The 22,874-nt window shown below is 37.8% G+C and overlaps 1 protein-coding gene across 2 annotated transcripts in view; it reads right to left on the bottom strand.

Annotated features, from left to right (window-relative positions):
* The window catches only part of zfpm2a (zinc finger protein, FOG family member 2a), a 155,876-nt gene that overhangs the window by 43,545 nt on the left and 89,457 nt on the right, over positions 1 to 22,874 (bottom strand). For both annotated transcript variants that reach the window (XM_084088484.1, XM_084088483.1), the window contains exon 5: positions 11,556 to 11,667. In XM_084088484.1, the coding sequence (XP_083944610.1) occupies positions 11,556 to 11,667 (112 nt within the window). The remainder of the gene's footprint in view (positions 1 to 11,555; positions 11,668 to 22,874) is intronic.

Below are 22,874 nucleotides of genomic sequence, written 5' to 3'. Positions count from 1 at the left end.
TTGTGATGGGTCTACTCTGCTCTAATTGGTCAGATGGTCCAGCCTGTTGTGATTGGTTTACTCTGCTCTGATTGGTCAGATGTCCCAGTCTGGTGTGATTGGTTTACCGCTTACAGCGCGTGTCAGAAACAAAACATCCATTACCATATCTGAATTTCAGAACCAGAGGCTTGATACAAACAGTAACATTAGCATCGTTTTTTTTTTTCCAGAATAAATTCTAGCGCGAGTCCTCACCCTTTTGAAGTGAATGCGAAGTGGAATCGCAGCGCTGAAAACAGCATCTTCTCAACATGTCAACAACACAAACCAAACTCTTCCAGGCCTCAGCTACAACTACAGAGTCAAAGTGCGGGTCAAAGTAGACGCTCTTCGCAGGCAGACAATAAAAACAACAGGCTGGAATTATGCAAATGCGTTACAATATTACATAAGTTTGTAACAGGAAGTGAGACTGGAATTGCTGACAACTCATTTCCGCAGTTCGGAATCAATTCTTCTTTTAGGAGACAATAACTTTATTTGTCGTGCACTTTGATCTTTAAAACTTTGCAGACCTTTTACATTCACAAACAGCTATATTACACACGGCATGAAAGGTAAAATTTGAAAAAGCATATTAGGGACACTGAGGGTTTTAAAACGAGTTATAACATGATTTGCAACTGTCATTTTTATTTGGAACAACACTTTTGCATAGCACCCCCTTTCTGCAGTAGCCTTGAATTTTTGTACTTATGCATTTAAAAATATATATATTTTATTTATTTATTATTAATATACACAAATTCACCACTACATCTCAAAGAATACATTTTACTTACTTAATTTGCGTAGCAATTCATGCAGGATCATTGTGCGGATTTTGTTCAGATCCTGTTTCATTGCTTTTCACATCATGGCAGCATAAGTTCATGTGCCATAAAGTTTCATGTGCCTCTATAAACGGTAATGACCTCTGCCATGTAAGGATGATGACAACATTAGGCTCTCTTTATGACAATACCCACAGAGACTGGACAGATGGCGCTACCATCACCTCGTCCCCAAACTCTCCCTCCCTCCGCAGTGCAGTGAACAGGAATGGAGCAGAAAGGAAAGGGTTGTTAACCAGAGCGTTAGTTATGGGGTGGTCAGGAGGCTTGTTTATGGTCTGAGGGATAAATGTGAGAAGGACAGGCAAACTGTACCGACACAACATACAGTATGTCACAATAATTATGACTATTATTCGGGTTGAGTGATTTATTGAAACAAAATGAGCAAAATAAAATGTCTGATTCGGATAATTATTGCTTTGAGTCAGCTCCTTTAAATAAATCAATGGATTGGGTTCATTAACCAGTCTGAAAGATTGGTTCACAAATTTGTTTTATGACATCTCAATAATTTGGTAACGCTTTACAATAAGGTTCATTTGCTAACATTAGTTAATGTATTAACTAACATGAACTAACCATGAGCAATACATTTGTTGTATTTGTTCATCTTTTTTAATGTTAGTTAATAAAAAAACAGCTGTTCATAGTTTCTTCATGTTAGTTCACAGTGCATTAACTAATGTTAACAAATACAACTCTTGATTTTAATAATGTATTAATAAATGTTGAAATTAACTTTAACAAAGATTAATAAATGCTGTAGAAGCGCAGTTCATTATTAATTTGTGTAGTGCGATTAAATAATGTTAACTAATGAACCTTATTGTAAAGTGTTACCAATAATTTCTGTGAATCAGTTCAAACTGTCCTTTGTCAAAAACTCAAACTAAATTTTTTATGGACGTTTCTGAATAAAATGACCGTTGTCATTTCATTCATTTACAATACTAAATTGTTGCAGATTGATGAAGATTGCTGAATACAAATGAAAGATTGTTAATGCTTTTTAACTAGATTTTTACTGATTTATTTAGCGACATTGTCTTAATAAACATTTATTTTATTTGATAGTTTCTCTTATTATCACCCCATTTAAGCAATTTTAGAGCAAATACACAAATAACATCACAATTATACTTCACCAACAACTCAAAATCACTCATAAATCATAAAGAATTTTGCATATCTTTAAATACGTATGTGTGTAATGAAAAATCCAATGAAGAAAAGTCTTCTGAAATACATTCTCTACCTAAAAACCTCTTGAAGCCAGTCTCAGAAACTGATAGATTTCCTTGTCGAATCCCTTGTGTGATAAAAGCATGAGGATGGTTTAGATCTGAAGAAAGAGAGATTTGATTTGAGCGAAACACATCCTGGATAAAGTGATCTGGTGCTCAGGTTTGGGAGAAGAGAAAGAGAGAGAGTAAATGGATATAAAACCATCACGCGGGTCACCAGCCACCCACTGTGTGAGGATGGATGGCGGTCCAGGGATGTCGTCTCCTCGGCCGCAGGGCTGCACTCTTTATGCAGCATAACATTACTGTCAGCCTCCATGTTACCTCCTCCGATAGGTCACTAATGCCACACGCACGTGACATTCACACATTTACTGTACATCACCGTTGGCTCTGACGGTAAAGGGAATGGAAATTCTGTTATCATTCACTGACCCCTCATGTCGTTCCAAAACCTTACGAGTATACATTTCCCTATATAATAAAACTGGACGCTCAAATTTTTCTTTCTCCAAGAATAAAAGCATTTTTATGCCTGGTTTTTAAATGGTCAATTTGTTCTATTCATTTCTAAAACTTCAGAGGGTTCAAGAGCTTGTAAGGCAAAAAGAATATAGGCTCTTTCAGGAGAGTAATTTTCCATTCAATTATTCTATAGTTAAACACTCACAGATATGTCAACGACTCTTTTTCAAGGGCTCCTTGTTGATTATGCTGTAAGAACGTATGATGATATTCATAATCACATTAGCTTTCGCTTCTTAATCGTTTGGTGATAAGTGCTCCATTTTGCCCGTGTTTAAAGCGACTCGAGTCCAAACTTAAAATCAACACACAGGAAAGCTTCTAAATCCACTTATGCTGATGTCCAAAGGCGCAAGATAGATAATCACAATAATGTGCTTAAACATGGTGAAAAATGTCTGCAGATGGAAAAATAGCTACTGCGTGGGTGGATTTTACCGATTTAGAAACGGGAAATGAGCATCACGGTACATATAGATTGGGTGTGAAGAATCTCAGCACACAAATCAAGAATTGTCACCCCACTGTACACAAAGAAGAAATAAACAATGAAAATATAGCTGTTCTTTCTACTGTAGACATCTATTTTACTGATCTCACATGCATTGAATATCAAGGAAATATGTGTCCTGAAAAATCACACCCGTCTCTGTGACAGCCGCAGGCTCTGGAAACTGAAAAACTCGGCCTGTCAATCATTCTGGAGGGAGGGTGTGTGGTCCATGTCATATCCCACCCCAAGTGTATATTATTATTGTATTATTATTATTATTGTATATTATATTATATAATTAGTGATTTTTATTACTGATTATGCAACTTCTTAATGTTTATTACAGTGTGAAATGATATTTTAAGCAAGTTTTCCCACAAAATCTCATTACTGTAATGTATCCAGGTGGGTTTTTTTTAAATAATTTTCTAACTCTTATAGTTCCAATTTTATTTGCATTACTGTACTTTAGCAAACAGTTATTGTAATATAAAGATTTTTAATTATTTTAAATAAATTACTTTTAAAAAAAAATACAGTAATGAGAAATTGAGGGAAATTGTGCTTAATTGTCATTAAAATAATGTCACAATTCATTAAAAAATAAAATAAAAACATAGCCCTATTTTATTAATTAATATTTTATTATATCATTATTAATAAAAAATATATATTTTTTTACATTTATTTTCTTTATATAACCAGGACATGCTTAAAGCATGCTTATATACTATATTATTTATCCTCCATGAAGAGTAACAGATGCTGTGCAATAATCCGCTGATGTATTGTGGGATGCAGGAAGTGTATTGTTTCCTGTCTCTTGAAGGCTCGGCTCCAGACAGTGTTAAAAAGCTCAGCTCTCACAGTGACACTGAGATCTGTCTGCCCTCTGGAAATCGATGCACGGGCATTTTTCAACATCGATTATACAATTATGCAGGTTAAATCATCAAGCCCACACACACTCTCACAAGACACACTCACAGTCTTGAAACACACATTCACTCACTCCAGGTGCAGGTACTTCATGAGCTGATTAGAAATGCCACGGGGGAGTTGAACATCACTCTTAGCAGCTCCAGAGCTACACAATTGAATCATAATTAATAGTAGCAGCAGGAGGTTGTGATCCACACACACACACACACACACACACACACACACACACACACACACACACACACACACACACACACACACACACACACACACAGAGAGCTACTAAAGCTGTACACACACACTGACAAAATATGCAGTAATATAACATAATACCATGTTTTTCCAAATATGTACCATGGTAATTTCATGCTTCTTTTGAATATGTACAATGGTAATACCATGATTTTTAATTACCATAGTATTATGTCTTTGAATACCATGTGTTTTCAGAATGATAATACCATGTTTGTTTTTCAATATGCACCATAGTATTACCATGTTTTTTTTTTTTTTTTTGTATGTGTTGTTTTGGTATATATGGTTTAATTAAAATGATGCATGAATATGGTAATTACAGTGCCATTTTATATATCAAAGCACCGTCATCATTGTGACAGTGCTTCCACAGCCCGCTTCCACAGGCTGAAAACAGCAATGACATTATTTTAACTTTCAATCCTCCTGTCATACTAACTATGACTAACTAGTTGTTTAAGTTTGTCAAATATAATCTGTATATGTTCAACACAATTCCCTTCGTTAGTACACTTTATGTCCAATAAATGTGTATGTTTATGTGTGTGTGTGCTCAACTTAACATTATGCAACCCCCCCCTCTCTCTCTCTCTCTCTCTCTCTCTCTGACCGTCTGTTCTTACAGCCTGGCTCACTGCAATCAATTATTGTTACGGAAGAATCATTAATAATTTCCTAATGAAAATGATTCTGTTGATCTCTGTTGTATTTTAATTAAACATAATTACGCTGGCGCTCAGAGCTGTGGTGGGGACCCCTTCAGGGTACAACCCAGTTTTAACACCCTGATAATGAAATTTTACATTGTGTGCAGTTGTTTGGTTATTATGCGTTGCAGTATTTTCCGCTGTTCAAAGATAAGAGATAATAACCCTGGCACCTCCGTGTGCTTTGCCTCCGTGCCTTTCAAAGAGGAAGATGAAATGAAAACAATTTAATGGCCTTAACAGTTTAAAACATGACAGCATTTGTCTTTTGTGTCGTTCCAAACTCAGCTGGCATGTGTCCGTCTTCTAGCGCTTTATTGCCAGCGTGAAACCCCTCACCCAGCACTGCGCTTACACAAAGACATGCACGCAAATGGAGATAAATATATGTTTGAAGGTTCGGTTTGTACAGTGATGAAACGGCTCGCTGCCTATTAGGGTTGGGAATCGAGAATTGGTTCTTATTCAGAACCGGTTCCAAAAAAATATGGCAAACGAATCATTTGCATGACATTCGGTTATGATAACGCTTCTGTTTTCTGCATTGATGCTGAATCTGCAGCACCACTGCAAAATAAATCGTATTTAGTTGTAAGTTTGAACTGAATGTTATGAGGCAGAAATTGGTGCCAATAATTAATAAAAAGACACGTGATGTGAAAGTATGGTAACCCATACTCAGAATCTGTCCTCTGCATTTAACCCATCCAAGTTAGAGCACACACATTAGGAGCAGTGAGTAGTAGCACACACACACACTACAAATCATGGACACACACCCCCGGAGCAGTGGGTAGCCTGGGGAGCGATTGGGGGTTCGATGCCTTGCTCAAGGGAACCTCAGGGTATTGAGGGTGGAAGAGAAATTCACTCCCCCATCTACATTTTCCTGCCGGTATTGAGAATCGAACCCGCAACCTTCAGGTTACAAGTCTGACTCTCTGACCATTAGGCCACATCTCATTACATGCAATGACAAACATACAATATGTCTGGTATAGTTTGATTCTTGAACAAATGACTCGGGCAGTTGTGGTCAATGGTTCCTTGAGCCAGGCACCTAAACCCCATTCGCTCCCCAGGCTGCCCACTGCTCCGAGTGTGTAGTGTGTGTGTGTGTGTGTGTGTGTGTGTGTGTTCACTACACACTGCTCCTAATGTGTGACTAACTTGGACAGGTTAAATGCAGAGGACAAATTAACTTCATGTCACTTCACTTCACTTATGAGCTGGACTTTTTTAACGAATCAGTCAAAAAGACTCACAAATTAGTTCCAAATGTAACTGGTCCTGGTGGTCCAATTCAAACCAGATTGACCAGTGCATGAAAAAACAATGGTTTCTCCTGTAGTGCCTTAGCCTTAATATATAATTAGGACTAATTATTTTGAGGGGTCCTTCTTCAAATGTATTGAAAGAATCATTGGAATTGTTAAAAGGGTCCTATAATGCCCTTTTCACAAGTTGTAAAATAAGTCTCTGATGTCCCCAGAGTGTGTATGTGAATTTTTAGCTCAAATTACCCCCCAGATATTTATTTTTTTGTAGCATGTTAAAATTGCCACTTTTTGAGGATGAGCAAAAACGCGCCGTTTTTGTGTGCCTTTAAATGCAAATGAGCTGATGCTCCCGGCGCAGAGGGTGGAGCTTCAACAGCTTGTGTGTGTTAGCAGCTCCGATTACCTCACACAGACACGCACTGAATATTTCAAAAACTTTTAGCCTTTTATGTTCAAACCGGAGTCGCGGACAAAGATGCTGAGACTCAAGAAGAAGTGACAACATGTAGAATGCAATAGGATGTTTCTGAATGGTTAATTGATGAATTTATGTAGGAGTTAACTATCTTCTAGTCAGTGATTAGCATATTCTGTCATGATAATCTATAAACCGCGTTCCCGGGGGTGGGGTTTATGCCAATTTTAGGGTTAGTGATGTCACTAACCCGTGAAGAAGCTCATTGTAGTCCCTACCAACCGTTTGTTTTACAGCGTCCTTAAGAAGCGATTTCTGTAAAATAAAATATCTCCCTTTGCTTTGAACTTTGAGCGTCGTAACTTTAAACAGCAACATTACACACTAACTAAAGTTAAAAAAGTAAAATCATAATCAACCACCCCTTTAAAAAAATCAATGGAATCATTGCAGAACTTGAACTGAAACTGGAAGTGGAATCAGGATCTGAACCAGGATTTTTTTATTTCTTTATGATTCCCATCCCTATTAGTGCTTCCCATCACAGAGGGAATGTGAGAAACAGAAGATTATGAAAGAAAAGGCTGGAGGTCGAGGCAACGATGGAGGTCAAGGTAACATGTCTCTGCTCTGACTCTGTCACATCAAATGCACAATAGAGATGTGTTGGAGGAGAATCAGATGGAGAGGAATTACAGAATATGAGCCGCACAAAGACACAGTGAATTAGTCCAGTCCTGCGGTCTATGAGCTTATGTAAAACGCTCTCGTTACACTGGTCAATTTCCACACGCACAATGGCCAAATTTCCCCCTCGACTCCTCTGACACGCTCTATCTGACTGTTCCTGCTTCTAAGAGGCTTAGAGGAAAAATTTAGGTGACCTTTAAATAATCAGACACACTAGAGCAGAATATCTGCCGTCCAAACGCACAAGAGCTCAACTGTCTGGTGCCCAAATTTCAAAAGAATAAATTTGATTTTAAGTGTCATTTCAGTGTCTGACAGGCACATTAACTTCTAAACAACACATTTAAGTTATGGAAATAATAACATCGGTTTAGAGGGAGGTTTATCTCAAATAGTTAATTCCTTAATACACAAGAGGACAAACTTTCAAATAATCACATCCGTACACACGCACACACACACACACACACACAAAAAAAAACAGCAATGTCTGTAGACTTTGTAATGTTCATTCAAAAGTACTAAGTAACCAAAAACTTCAATAAAACATAAAAATTGTGAAGTTCTTGCACAGGTCAATCCTGAAATCCTATTAGCATCTATATCATGACAATAAACATTTCATTTGACCTAAAACTGTTAAATATTGAGGAAAAAGATGGAGTATAATAAGACAAGTGTTTGTTTACAGTTTTGTTGTCCAAAGTTTCCCTGATTATTCTCGACGCGCTATTTTCAGTGAGAATCCTCCATCGGTTGCTCGAAGCCGCCCGCAGGGAATCAAACAGGCCTAAATATATTTTGGGATGCATTTATTACTGGAGCAAACACACAATTACCGTCTTCACCATGTGTGTCTGTTCACAGAAGGTGTTTTAGCGCAGCGAGGGTGATGTATGTAGACTGGACTGTGAACATTCAAGGCCTTGAGAGAACGCTGATGCAACTATTCGCAATAAAATGTCAATAAATCTGTGCTGTATCCTAAACAAGGATGTCGGCCAATAGGGAAAGTGTGCATTATTTTCCTCCTCATTATTTTCTTTAGTCTCATGGTGTTTTTTTGTGTGTGTTTTTTTATGTACATATTTATTTTTTGGGCTAACACTTACAAAAAGTGCATGTCTCAAATAAATAAATAAATGTTTTCATGTTACGGCTGAATATGATAAATGGTATTAAAATATATTAAAAATAGATATTTTTGATTTTAAAATTGTATATTTATTCAATTTCTAAGTGAATTTAGGCACCATTACAAATGCACAATATGAAAATTCACCATTCATTTCTGAGATTTGCTAAATATGACTAAATATTACACTTTAATAGTGTTATTACATTATTTGTTTTTAAATATCAACTTTAAATATTAGATGACACCAAAGATAAATAAAAAATAGGAGAAAATGATCATGCATTTACAATTAAATAAACAATCAGACCAATCAACATCTAGAACCGTACATTTTTGCTCAAATACAGTCCAGAACAGCTGAATCGGTGCCCTCACAGTTGAATCGTTCTCTCTCTTGCTAATAAATAGGAAGGCAGAGGAGAAATTATAGAGACTTAACACAACACTCCAGAAATCCTGTTATTAGCCTTTTTGTTTGCCATATTCAGTCTCCTGGCAAAAAGATTAGACGATTTTAAAAGAACTGCATAATCTTCTTTAACAGCTTATCAAAACTTTAATGATTTGCTGATAAAGCGCACAAATGAAGGCGCTGGTAAAGAGGATCAGCCCCCCAGTGCAGTGCAGTGATTAGAAGATGAGAGCTAAGAAAGGAAAAATCCCACGTCTGCCTCATGTTCACTTTGAGGGGGAAGAAACTATGTTTCAGCGCAGAGGAGAGTCATAATCATCTGAAAAACATTCGGCTAAATGAGGGCTCTCACTCTGAAATCCTTGTACTTTGCGTATTTACTTATTTATACATGCATCTCAAAGTAATATGCCCATAAAAACAAGTTAATAAGGAACAACACTTCAAATTGTCAGGTCAGCATGCTTCCCTTACACAAATGTATCACGAAAACCACCGTTTCTGCTAAAACACAAAAGTGACTACAGTTATTAGTGTCGCTTGTTAGCCTAATAACTCAAATTAGCCGAATTACTAAATTAGCCAATACCTTGTTGAGAAGTGGTCTGCTATAAAGTTTATAAGCAATTGGACAGGAGAAAGGTTGTTGAAAGAGTCAAGCCATTTATAGAGACCACCCACAACACCCTAGCAACTACATGGCAACACCCTGACAACCATCCAGAACACCCTAGCAATCATGCAGCAATGCTCTGTTAAAAACCCAAAACACAGTGACATATTTCACTCTGAAAATCCAGTTGTGTCAACAGTAAAACTGTGCTAACTTGCTAATAGCCATACCACATCATCAAAAAAGTCATTTGAATTTATCATCCCAGGCTCATACTGTACGTGCCTCTACCTAAATTTTTGCAAAACTGCAAAAAACATGCCTATACGTATACATATAATTCACTGCAGGTTCTAGCTGAAATGAACAACTTGTATTTCTGTTCAGGGCAAATTATAGATTTATAAAGGCTTATTTTCACAGTTCCTTGCACATCATGTCTGTTATGACCTCAAAACACTAGTAATACACATCACATTTCCAGCTATGTATGGCTTTTCTAGCATTGTAATCTTGCTCAGAAGCTCACCTGATGCTTGCGATGTGGAGCATTGGTTATAAGTCCCATTAGTCAGACTCACAACGCTCATTAAAAGAGCTCAAAGACTTGTAGAATCAAACTAAAAAGGCATGGTTGCTTCAGCAAATGCATTTTAACTGCCATTTCCGTGTTCCCGGTTTTCCGTGTTTTCACTGTTATAAGGTAGGGGGCACTATTACGCATCTCCTGAACGAGTACAGTACCTCCAGATCAAAACACAGGCAAAGAAGAAGAAACGAGCGATCTTGTAAGAAGATGCATATGAAAAATAATGCAATCATCAACAATAAACAGCATATAAATCAAAATGGCCTAATTTTACCCAATGAAATGTTGACCCAGGACGAGGTATAGGACTGTGCAAGATTTGGGGGTGTTGATGGACTCCATCTATGTTTTGATCATCGTTCTGAATCCCATACAGATGTAGTCTTTGACAAAAACACAATTTTCTCAACTTTTTGCTCAAAATGTTGCTTTTTTATGAAACTAACCCACATGCAGTATTAAAATAATGCATGAAGCTAGAATAAAACTGATTTGTTTTGTTTAAAAGCAGAGGGTCTGTTATTTCTTTTGATACATTGCCTGTTAAGATATTCATACAACAAAATATTATGGAGGCCATGACATTTTGGTGCTGGGTGGCAACTTTTAAAATAAAAAAACAACGCTGGCAGGGAAAGAGTTAATCTCATGCTCGCTAACCTTTTAGCGCCACTCACTGGATATTTTTATTTCCGAAATGCCACGATACATACATTTTGTTGAAAAACGTTTGCCAGATTCATGTTCATCTGACGTGATTCATCTGTAAAACTAAACAGGCTTTTACTGAAAATTTACTAAAAAGTGTTGCAAAATGTGCAAGAAGCAACGTAATATGATTTTGAAGAAATGTATCCACAGGCATTTCCAATGACCCTGGGTGGGAATTTATTAGAAATTATATAGAAATTATAGTGTTCTGGTGGAAAAAACAGTAGCTGTGTATTCACACTCATACTGTGTGAAGTTTAGACAGCATGGATGGGTTATTAAATCTTAATGTTGCGTTTGAAGCCCAGATGATTCTCCACACGTGCAGTTTGATGCATGAGGAAACATGTGTATCCATCACGTCTGTCTTAGGGCCATACGCTGTTGACAAGCATTTGCAAACACAGAAAATTATGTCATTAAAGCAAATGTCAGCGAATGACATTTGTCACAGCAAAATCACAATGACCTGTGACCCCACGACCTTACATTACAAATCGCAATGCTAATAGATGTAAGAGACACGGGAACCAAAGCCACACTAGACATCTTTGAGCATGAGCTGTACACAAACACAGGTCAAAATGAAAGAAAGAAAGAAAAGATAGCAGAAGTGTGCGGCGCATGTGTGTTTGGTACGGGGCAGATAAAGCGTCCTCTTACCTTTGCTGTAAACCACACAGTTGTTCTTGTTGTCGTCTGTTCCCTGCCAAGTCACATCCAGCAGCCACCTGGGGCCTGCGTTCAACACCAGCGGGACGTGAGGCTTCGTCTTCTGCAGAGGTGGAGATAACACACACACATGCACACAACAATCATTTGTTTATTTTGGGGGACAGTTTAGCAACAAGCTCATAATCATAAGGAACTTTGTGATATTCAACAGGGATCAACAATAAAGATCAGATTTTTTTCCGTTCACATTTTTACTTGCAGTGTGACAGTTTTGGGTCAGTTGACGGAACTGACACTTGCTTTGCCACTAACAATTTACATGCATCGTGTCCTTTGTTTTTTGGTAACACTTTACAACAAGGCTTCATTTGTTAACATTAGTCAATGTATTAACTAACATTAACTAACAATGAGCAATACATGTATTACTGTATGTATTAATCTTTGTTAATATTAGTCGTTCATTGTTTGTTCAAGTTAGTTCACAGTGCATTAACTAACGTTAACAAATACAACGTTTGATTTTAATAATGTATTAGTAAATGTTGATATTAACATTAGTTTACAAGAATTAAAAATGAACAATACTTCTACAGCATGTATTAATCTTAGTAAAAGTAATTAACTAATGTTAACGAATGAAACCTTATGTAACCTTCTTTATGTTTTACAAACTTAAATGTTTGGTTTTCTGTGATATATTCTACATTGTTGTTGCAAATTCTGCTGATTTGTCACTATGATCATAATTGATCCAATATTATTTAGCTAACTAACATAGATGAGGTTTTGTTGAATTTACAAAAATGGCTGGAAGCATCATTGATTTTTGGAGATAGATTGCAGTTGTTTAATTTCCAGCTTGTTGCATATTTTCCTTTTGTAAAGAAAAAAACATATTTTAATGAACAAAACATTTTGTAAAATTTCTTTTAAAAATGTAAAAAAAAAAAAAAAAATCCAGCAAGATATCTTTATTTTGGTGACAAACACTGCCAAAAGTTTGGGGTCTGAAGAATTTTAAGAAATTAATACTTTTATTCAGCAAAGAATGATTTCTGAAGGATCATGTGACACAGAAGACTGGAGAAATTCAGTTTTGTCATCACAGGAATACATTACATTTTAAAATATATTCAAACAGCTTTTTCAAATTGTAATAATAATAATAATAATAATTCACAATATAACTGTATTTTTGATCAAATCAGTGCAGCCTTCGTGAACATATGATACTTCTATCAAAACTGTAGACATTAATGTAAATCATCACGATTTGCAATGAAACATTTAAAACATCATGGAAATCCTAATGTTTTAAATGTCTGCGAAGTGTAAAAACAGTAAGTGTTGTAGTGACAACGTGGCTTATTAGACTTGATTTAACATCCTTCAGTAAAAATAAATGAATAAAACACAAAATTGAACCTTTTTAGGACAGGCAAAAGAATAATATGACGACTGGAGAGGACGATTCTGTGATATATGTACACATGATGAGAACTGACACTGAAACAATTTCTAGAGTTTAATGGTGTTTTCAGTATCAATAACCTCTCCAGCGTCCTTGCATTTAACTCCAAAGAGTGTGGAATTATCAGCCTGAATTCTCCCCAGCGATCCAGTTTCTGATCTCTCTGATTACGTCCTGATTCTCAGGTGCCTGGGAATTGCAAAAAGAATGCGGGCAGCTTTCGGCGAGCGTTCAGGACTGAACTTTGGCCACATTGTGCCTCCCTATCGCCACCATCTCACTATTTCCTGCAACGGGCAGAGAAGAATTTAAAGAATCAGTATCCATTTCAAAGGCCGATTGAGGTTAAGTTTTATAATGCTCCGGCAAATTATTCCGAATGTGTAACGTCATTTTTCTTTTCTGGCCGGGGTCGAAGCGCACAGCTTCAAGTTCTATCTATAAGGTGAAAGCGGTAAGATAGAGAAAAGCTACTAAAATGAACTCGCACCCTTTTGTGGAGAAAGAGACACTGCTGGTGCCCGGCTGTTCTCTATGCAAGTTATTTCATTTTTCAAATGGCTTTTTTTAAAGGGCAATGAAAGCTCACTCCGAGGCAGGATTGGTAGAGATCTTGGACAGCTGTTACAGTAGCCCATTACTGGCAGGCAAAATGTCTGTCTTTCTGGGCCATTAGACGTGACGCCCCAGGCACACCTTCATTAGAGTGCAGCAGAAATAGTTTAGCTAAGTGAAAATGGGCTGGAGTCAGTCTCAAGCAGCTCACGTGACATCATTTCCTTTCCCGAGTCTACATCCCTCGAGCTGTTGCAAGGTATGCATTCACAACAGATAGGATGTCAGAAACAAATGGGAAATGTTGTCAATTTGGTCACTTTTCTTCTTAAATTCTTTAGTGGAAACAAAGAAACAGCATATATTGTAAAGATTTAAAAAAAAAATAATGTGGGTGGCAAATAAGATTATGTGGTCTTGAGAGAATTTATAGAGAAATATTTGAGATCTCTGAATTTTAATAGCAAACTTTGCTGTGCTGTCTTGTGTTCACAAGACAGCACAGCAAAGTTTGCTATTAAAATTCAGATTTCTCTCAGAAATTGCTAGCAAATTGTGAATTATTAAAAGTGAATTATGTGTGAACTTTTCAGGATAGACATCTTGAAAACATACTCCAATAATGTTTTATTTACAGCTTTGAATAACTTTTTACAGTGTAGAACAAAAGGGATACCTGTGAAATTACAAGGATCTTTTTGTCAAGAAATAAATGAGATATTAAAAAGATCTCATTTGTGTTATTTATTATGCTTATCCATTTGCTCTCAATCTAATTTAGGTTATACAATTGAGTTATATATTTTCATTATTCTATCAAACTACAGGTGAAATCTTGTCTTAAAGGGTGTTTTGACCCTCACCTGGACGTCTACGTGGGCATCACTGGCAGCGAGACAACCCTCGGTCCTTTAACACAGCTCCCGTTTCACATCTCAAATTAGCCATACAATAACGTCTTATATCCAGGCTGACCTGAGAATTTTACAGGCCTGTCAAAGAGCACCACAGACAGTCTGATTGTTGCCACGACAACTATCTAAAATGAGAATCAGATTAACCCTTTCTCTGATCCCCACCGTCTGGAGTCATCTCTTATTCAGAAGCAAAGGTCCGCCCTGTCTGTCTCTCTCTCTTTCTCTCTATCAAGGCCCAGAAGTTCCCCAGCTAAAGCAGCTAATGATGCAATAAATGGAAAAAATGGCCACACATGTACATTTTAAAATGTAGATGTGTATCATGAGAATCAAATTCCGCCATTTATCAATATTTTTCATAAACGATTGCTGCAGTACTGCATACTGTGCAGTACATATGCTTTCATAGAACATTATGCATTGCATAGGTAAATGTTTAAAACAGTAGTGTTTCAAAATACATGACCTGCATTAATTCAGTGCGGCTTGCCTATCATCTCTGATAAGCCGTACAGAGGTATTCAGTGTTGCTTCACTAGGTGTGCAGTGCAGTTTACAAAAATTACAATAACATTAAGGACACATAGTGAGTAATACAATTACTTCTGTAAACAATACACTTTATACTGGTTCCAAATGGTAATTTTAAACATATTTCTGTCATGACAATTCTCTAAGTGTTTGGTATGGTAATGGATATGACAATATGCTTGGTCTTGACGGAATAGATCTGCTATTGCTGCTGCTGCAGAGCAAGTACGGGACTTGCTATTGCCAACACAACACGCTGCTGTGAACAAGTAAGACATGCTGCTGCTGTACAATATAGCATGCATGAAATACCCATAGCAGATCTATACAGGTGGAGCTGGGGAAGGGTCTCTGAAAGCGACTGTTACAGAAAATGCTGACCAAATATTGGTTGAGCAGCGAGCTCATTGGCTACTGATACAGCAGGAACCAATCAGCTGTGCCCTATAGATAATGATGTGATTGCAAGCAGACTGAGTTAAGGACCTATCAGCCTGTGCCATCTAGAGTTTCATGACTGAACTTTGTTTTTATAAAAAAAATATGTTTTGTATAAAAATATCTTCAAGAGTCAGAAAATTGTGATTAACATAATTCACGCTGGGAACAGAAGGTTTAGACTACTACATTGTGGCAAACAGTATGCTCGGCTTGTATACTGTACATTTATGCAAATATGGTTGTTCACTCATGTATAGTATTATAGAAAAACACAATATTATCTGTACTGTGCTATTCTGAATGTACTCAGAGTTGATCTTTCAGATGCATCTATGGAAACTGACCATTTATTTAAAAAATATACAGTGTAATCTGTGATTGTAGACATCTGAATATCAAAGAGAGACTCTAAATCCGCTGCAATATGTTCGAACGAACAATGCAAGTTTAATATAATTAAGTCAAACACAAATGAACACACGCATACTGTAATAAAACAGTAGATAATGTTTCGCAATCTCGCGTCGATGTACAAGCGAAGCGAAAGTGTCTCATTTGCAGACAGATGCTGAGGTGATGCTTGATTTAAGACCTTCACCGGAGGCGCTGTGTGTAAGTAACAGATCTCTAGTCTCACTCCACTGGTTTGCAATCTCTCTCTCTCCATGTGTAAGAGATACAGTGACCAAAACAGTGTAGTCAGCGAGCGAGTGATTACAAACTGATGCTCCAAATTCGCTATAAAATGAAAATCAATATTTCCACAAGTTGCTGCAACATAAAAGATAACCTTCATTGATTTTTCACGACTTAGGCCCGTGTGATAAAATCTAATATAAATTTTCAGCCGGTCGGATTTGGATCAGAGGAGGGAAGCAGGGGCTGCCGATAAGTTCCTCGCTAACATCCCTCAGAGTTGGCTTATTTTCCCCCTTCCTCTTCCTTCTCTTTCTCCCCTTTTTTTCCCTCTCCTCCACCTCACCCTTTCTCTGTACTATTTATAATTGGCCCGGTACGACGAAAGCTTCTATCGGGAATCAGCTCTAATTTTTATTACGGAGCGGCTAAAGCCTGTTCCAGATAATTTGGAAATTTCAGGGGGAATTGTGATGGAGCTGATGGCAGTGGCGCGGAGGCCCGCAGAAAAGAGCTAACCTGTAATAGCCTGTGTGGCGGCAGCTGATTAAATGTTGCCATAGATGAAAGACCCGCCATCGCCGCAATAAATTAACCAATCACACAAATCCCAAGTCGCCGCTAATCCGGCCTTGATACCCTGATCCTCTGATCAGCCGAAGGAGGTGAAGGGAAGAAAGTGGCTGGTGACACTGTGAGCCACCCTGACTCCAGGCCTGTGTGTAAACAACGGGCTAATGATATCGGTTCTGACCGCTGCCACGGTCCCTAGCGCGCTCCTGCCCGCCGGAAATCCCAGTGTCCACGCTACGCACTCTTCATTTCTGCTATCAAACCGCACAGGAAGAGATTAAAAGCATGTTATACCTTTTGATTTTAAGCCTTTAAATCGACCAAAATCATTTCATTCTTTTGGTAAGTGTGTGGGAAAAAAATCTAATTCAGCATGAGAATTATGGTTAGATATGGATTTGTCAGATTCACTTTCACTTCCACTTCCAGAAACACTCCACATCTGAAGTTCAGGATACCTCAAATATTAATGTAGATTATTATTATTATAAAACAAGAAGGTATGCATTTATTAAATTCTATGTAATACATTATGATCATTTGTACTACGTTCATATGTATCATAGCAACTTGAAATGTCCGGTTTTGGAGATTTCTTATAAAATATATAACAATGAAAATGCTGGAAAATTAAATGTATACTGGTCTTTAAAACAATTAAACAAATATACATTAGAGTTTACATTGGAATTTTCAATTTGTTGTGATTTTGTTATGATTTAGACTATAATTAAGACTAATAGACAAACAGCAATGTTACAAAGATACAACAAAAGTATGTAAATACATAAATAAGGAAACCAAAAGTAAAGATAATTGGCAAGTAGAAAAAAACAAAAAAATCAATGACACAAGGACAATGTTTAAAGAGTAAAATTTAGACTATTTTAATCCAAATAAATGGCTTTATTTGATAGATCAAGGTCCTTGAATCATTGCATTTTAATTTTTTGTTCATGTATTAAAAAGCAGAGATTCAAAGACATGAATTAAAATTGATTAAATTCTGTTTTAGTTTGAAAGGAAATCCTGTAGCTCGAATAGTCGAACATGTCACTTGGCAACGCCAAGGTCACAGGTTATATTTCCAAAGAAAGCTTGAATTGTATGCCTTTAATGTAATGCAAGTCGCTTTGGATAGAAGTGACAGATTTTCTTTTCAAACGACCCATTCAGAACCTTGTTTTCTGCATGTATAACCTATAACACACACACTATGTTCACAGGACATTCTCACTGAGAGTAGATTCTACTACTCATATTCTCATATCCTCCCCCCCCATATGAATATATGAATGCCATATGTCAGACTGACATGCGCGAGGGTCTTCGAGGCAGAGGTGAAGGCTGAAGGTGAGGATAACAGGACCGGACCTGCTCTAAGACTCTGTTTACAACATAACGCACCCTCGATATGGCGACTTCAATTAGTTGTTCGCCATGATGAAACAAATTGCATGTGGTCAACTGGAAATTTCATTAAGACAGATTTTCCCGCAGCTCTCGTTATCTCCGTGTATTAATATTTCCTCAGGCTTGCTGGACGGGTGAGTTGCGGGGGACATTTTTTCCCCTTCCACGCAGCAAACGTCCAAATCCACATGAAATTATGGATTCTCTAAAAATAAACCCTGATGTTTCTCCTTTTCATGTGCTGTTTGATAAACTAAATAAAGCCCCCCCCCCCCCCCCCATTTTTTCAAAATCACTATCTAGCCCAGAAAATATATTCCCATGTCTGTCATCCGTTCCAGCCTGCTCTTTTTAAATGGCAGTGGTTTCATTGCCTAAAATGAAAAGATACCTCCTCCTTGGTGCCGTCTTTGCTTCTTCTTCTTTTCTTTTTTTTTTTTTTTCAAGCGAGCATCTGCTATTGGGAGGCTAAATAACGGAAATATGCAAAAAGAGAAATTGCACGCTAATTCCCTTTGGAGATAGATCTTGGCGCCTGCCCTGTCATAAATCAGAGAATTTCGATATGAAATGAGGCAAGCTGCTCTAATCATTTCTGCATTTCAAATTGGATCACTGGCTCAATCGCTTGGCTTTTAAACTGCTTGCCTAAGAGCAAATGTGAGGTGGGAGATAATGGGGAAGAAATCTCAGCCCGCGTGCCGTAGTTAGTTTACTGCTTGAGTGCAAAAGAATGCTTTCAGCCCCCCTCCTCCTCCTCCCCTCTCTGCAGCTTTCTCTTTTCAACTTTGTTAAATTGACTTTTTCGTTTGAAATCGATTAAATTGAGAATCACTCCGGCTCTACCAATCTTTTAAGGAACACCCATTGAGGTTCGCTCGGGCCTATCGTTTTGCACTGTTCGTCGTTGCTATAGGAACCTTGCATATTTATTCAAAATCACCTTGCTTTAAAAAATAGTTTGACTGTTCAGTGCTGATTTCATCTCAATCTTTTCTGAAGACAGAAATGTGTCCTGTTTACCTCCTAGACAACAGCTGACAGAGATTAAAATGGCTGAATGAAGCGAATGAACAGGACAGTGTGTTTTGTATAAATGCGCCGTTGTCATTTCTCGTTTTCTTTGACACGTTGCATTTTACTGCCATTAAACGTCCATTTCCTGATCTTGAGCATCTGATTGGTTATCTTACCTGCAACAACTGAGCTGATGAATTGAAAAATGAGGGGTAGATGCTAGCCAGTGTCTTGTATTGGCCTTGGACTGCATGTTTTGAAGGTTTCTGGTTTAATGAGCACTTAGCCTCCAGGACAGGAGCTGTTCCTGTCGCCGTGTCTCTCCTCCAGGGCTGAATGGTACAGTCAGAGGCTGCTGGGGACTTCATTAGCACATGCACCCGGCCATATACTGTGATGGGCCAGATTTATAATGGTACAATTTAAAAGAAATGCAGTTCACCCATTAATGAACATGCTGTCACATCATGTACTCACCCTCATGTGGTTCTAAACCGGCTGGTTTTTACGTGGAACCTAAAAGGAGAGCTTTTGAAGGACCTTTACGAAGCTCTTTTCCTAAAAGAGCTATGAAATTAGTTAATTTTATTTATGCACTATTTTACAGTTTTACAAAGCCAAACATAGCTTTGCGTGAGGAAAACACTGAAAATCAATGAAGAATATAGTGTCAAGGCAGGTTTAAACATCATTGATGATTAATGTATAATGGGGAATGATATTTGAGAGCTGTGAAGAAGGGAACTATTTTAATATTTACATTTTTAATGAAAAATTATTTAAGTTTGTTCATCACACAAAGCTTGTTCGTGTAACTTCAGAAAAGTACAATAAGTTTTATGGACCAATTTGATTGTACTTTTATAGTGTGTTTTTGTCCTTTTTGAAGCTTGACAGTCATGATCACTATGAACAGTGATGATATGGAAAAGAGCTCTGTAAAAATCTTCAAAATTTCTCCTTTTGTTTCGCCAAAAATAAATAATAAATAATACAAATAATATATTAATAATAGTAAAAATTAGTAAATAGTGGTGAAAACTTCATTTTTGCATCAACTATTCCTTTAAAGTGTGCCAATATCTTAAGCAGGAAGCACTTGCCATTGTGTAGATGCAACAATAATGGGCGTGCACAAATTAGAATAAAACTGCAATAACTAAAATCATCCACACAACACAACCTGAACAAATTCAAGCATACTTGAAAGCAAACAAAGTAGAGTGTTCGACTGCCTGACTCGTGTGAAGTTAAATGCACTTTGTGCATAGCTCACATGCACATTATTTGAAGAGGACATGGCGACGATGAATTCATAATGTTTGCTTTGCATTGTAATAATGTCTAGGAGGCAGAGGAACATGCCTTGCTCTTGTGCTCAAATTCGGCTCGTGAAATGGTGTGCCTTCCCCATAGATCCCCCCTATTTCAATTTGAATTTCCACTTTGAATCCAATTGCTGGCTTCTTTGATCTTTGCATGCAACTTGCTTACGACTCCTACAGCAAAAGCTCGCTATTGGGCCAATAACAAGGGGTTCTCTGTACGTCCCGTACACCTGTACAGATATCTGCATGCCTGGAGGCCCGGGGAGGCAGGTGGCATCTGCCAGGCAACCAATCGCACGGAAACGTCACTGCATTGCCCAGATTCCTCTCATCGTTAGATGCATTCTGTGCAGAGAATGAAAGCCACCCGATCAGATGTGATACAACCTCTGAAAACTAGAAACAACCAGAGTGAAGAAAATGCTCAGCATGAGGCAGCAACCATTTGCATAATCTTCCAGGGCAGCATTAAAGCGCTACATGATTTGAGATGGGGTCGTCGTAAAAACCTATTCTCGATACTGAGTCATAGGTAAATAAATAAGAGTGAACTCAACTCCTCCGAACGCATTAGGCGTGAACTCTCTTATCTCGGCTCGCCGACCGTTAAAGCGAGGGTTTTGCGGGGCTGCGTATGCTCTTTGTTACCCAATTAGTTTACTGACGACCCCCGTGGTCTAATTTTCCCGTTTTGACAGGCTCGTACACCCTCGCCTAATGTGCTAGACCACCGGGACAGACGGCCAGACGCTGTCCAGACTTCTGCAGCCTCTACCAAGCGTTTCTATCTCACAAAAGGCTTCTGTGATAGCGCACCAGATGACCGCTGCAAAAAATCTGCGATTTTCACACTGAATACTTTCATTTAGTGCTGCTCCTCCATCTGGACTGGTTTGATGAGCGTTTGTGTGACAAAAGACGAGAGGAGACGGGGAACTCGGCTGTGGCCTGTGAGGAAGTAAGAGTAAGTTAGGGCAAGAGAATCGAGCAGAACCGGGTATTAAGTTTAACGTATCAGAACTCAAAAACAGAAGCTGTACTGGTGAACTGCTGATACAACAACTCATTTGCTAAAAGAGAGCCTAATTTGGCTCAAAGCTCCTAACTAGACAATATATCACACGTTTATTCACTTGAAAGGCAATTTCAGAATCGATTGCCAAGACTGGCTTGTCGCGCACTTCAAAATATGTGCATGTATGAGAAAAGACGGCCAACATGTCCTGGATTTCGCCACCAATTAACCATCTCCGCTTCACACGGTGGAATGTTGAATTCCAACAGGGGATTCGAGATTGCAAGTGAAAACTATTGTGGATTATCTCGGCAACTTTTCAAGGAAGTTGTTTCAGTGTCCCACAAGTGGAGTCTTGACAGTGACAGATGGCAAAGCAGCTGGCATCGCTCAAACTCTTCTCCCTTGTGCTAGATTTTCCCCCTCAGTGTTCGCCGTGGATTCTGCCGTGGCGTATTCCAACACCTTTGGCAAGACGTGGCGCAAACCGAGGGAGACAACATTGTGGACAAACTTATGTTGTTTCTTGCTAATTCAGATTTGAATGAGGTTATGCAAAATATTAAACTTCAGGGTGCTTTAGGCAGGCGTTAGTTTTAACTTCTTTACAGACAAAAAAAAACTTCCAAAAGCTAAACCACTGACGTCAATTCACATGTTAGCTCTAGAAATTGCATTTGAAACTATTCAAATCTTGGCTCTCTGTTAACGGGGGTCAAACCAGCAACTTTTGAGTCATAAGCCTTAACCACTACACCACAAACTATTTTACTGAAATGACTGTCATGGTGTCACCAACAGGATTCTTAAAGGGTTAGTTCACCCAAAAATGAAAATTCTGTTATTAGTTACTCGCCCTCATGTTGTTCCAAACACCTAAGACTTTCGTTCATCTTCGGAACAGAAATGAAGAGCTTTTTGATGAAATCTGAGATTTTTCTGTCCCTCCATTGACAGCTACGCAACTACCACTTTGTCGCTTCAAAAAGTTCATAAAGAGATCGTATAAATAATCCATATGAATTGAGCGGTTTAGTCCAAATTTTCTGAAGAGACACGATCACTTTGTATGATGAACAGATTGAATTTAGGCTTATATAATCAATATAATTACAAATTAAAATACATAAAATAACTGAATAAATATAAATCACAAATAAAAATAAATGATGGTAATTAATATTAGACTAATGCTAGACCACTTTTACAAGCATCGTGGTGTTGCTTCCTCCTGATAAAATCACAGAATTCACAGCCTCTTGTGGCTTATTTTTTTTATTTCTTCAAATAATCTTCAAAAAGCAGCCCAAGGTGCTTACGCTCAAATAAATAAGGTATCCAGTTTGTTGCACACCGACTGAAAGCAAAGAGCCCTTGTCAAATGACGTCTATGTGGATGTATCATTC

The sequence above is a fragment of the Abramis brama genome (genome assembly GCF_963993115.1).
Source record: "Abramis brama genome assembly, chromosome: 17".
Taxonomy (NCBI): Eukaryota; Metazoa; Chordata; class Actinopteri; order Cypriniformes; family Leuciscidae; genus Abramis; species Abramis brama.
The sequence above is the reverse complement of the archived record's forward strand: the minus strand, read 5'-3'. Positions and strand labels throughout refer to the sequence as shown.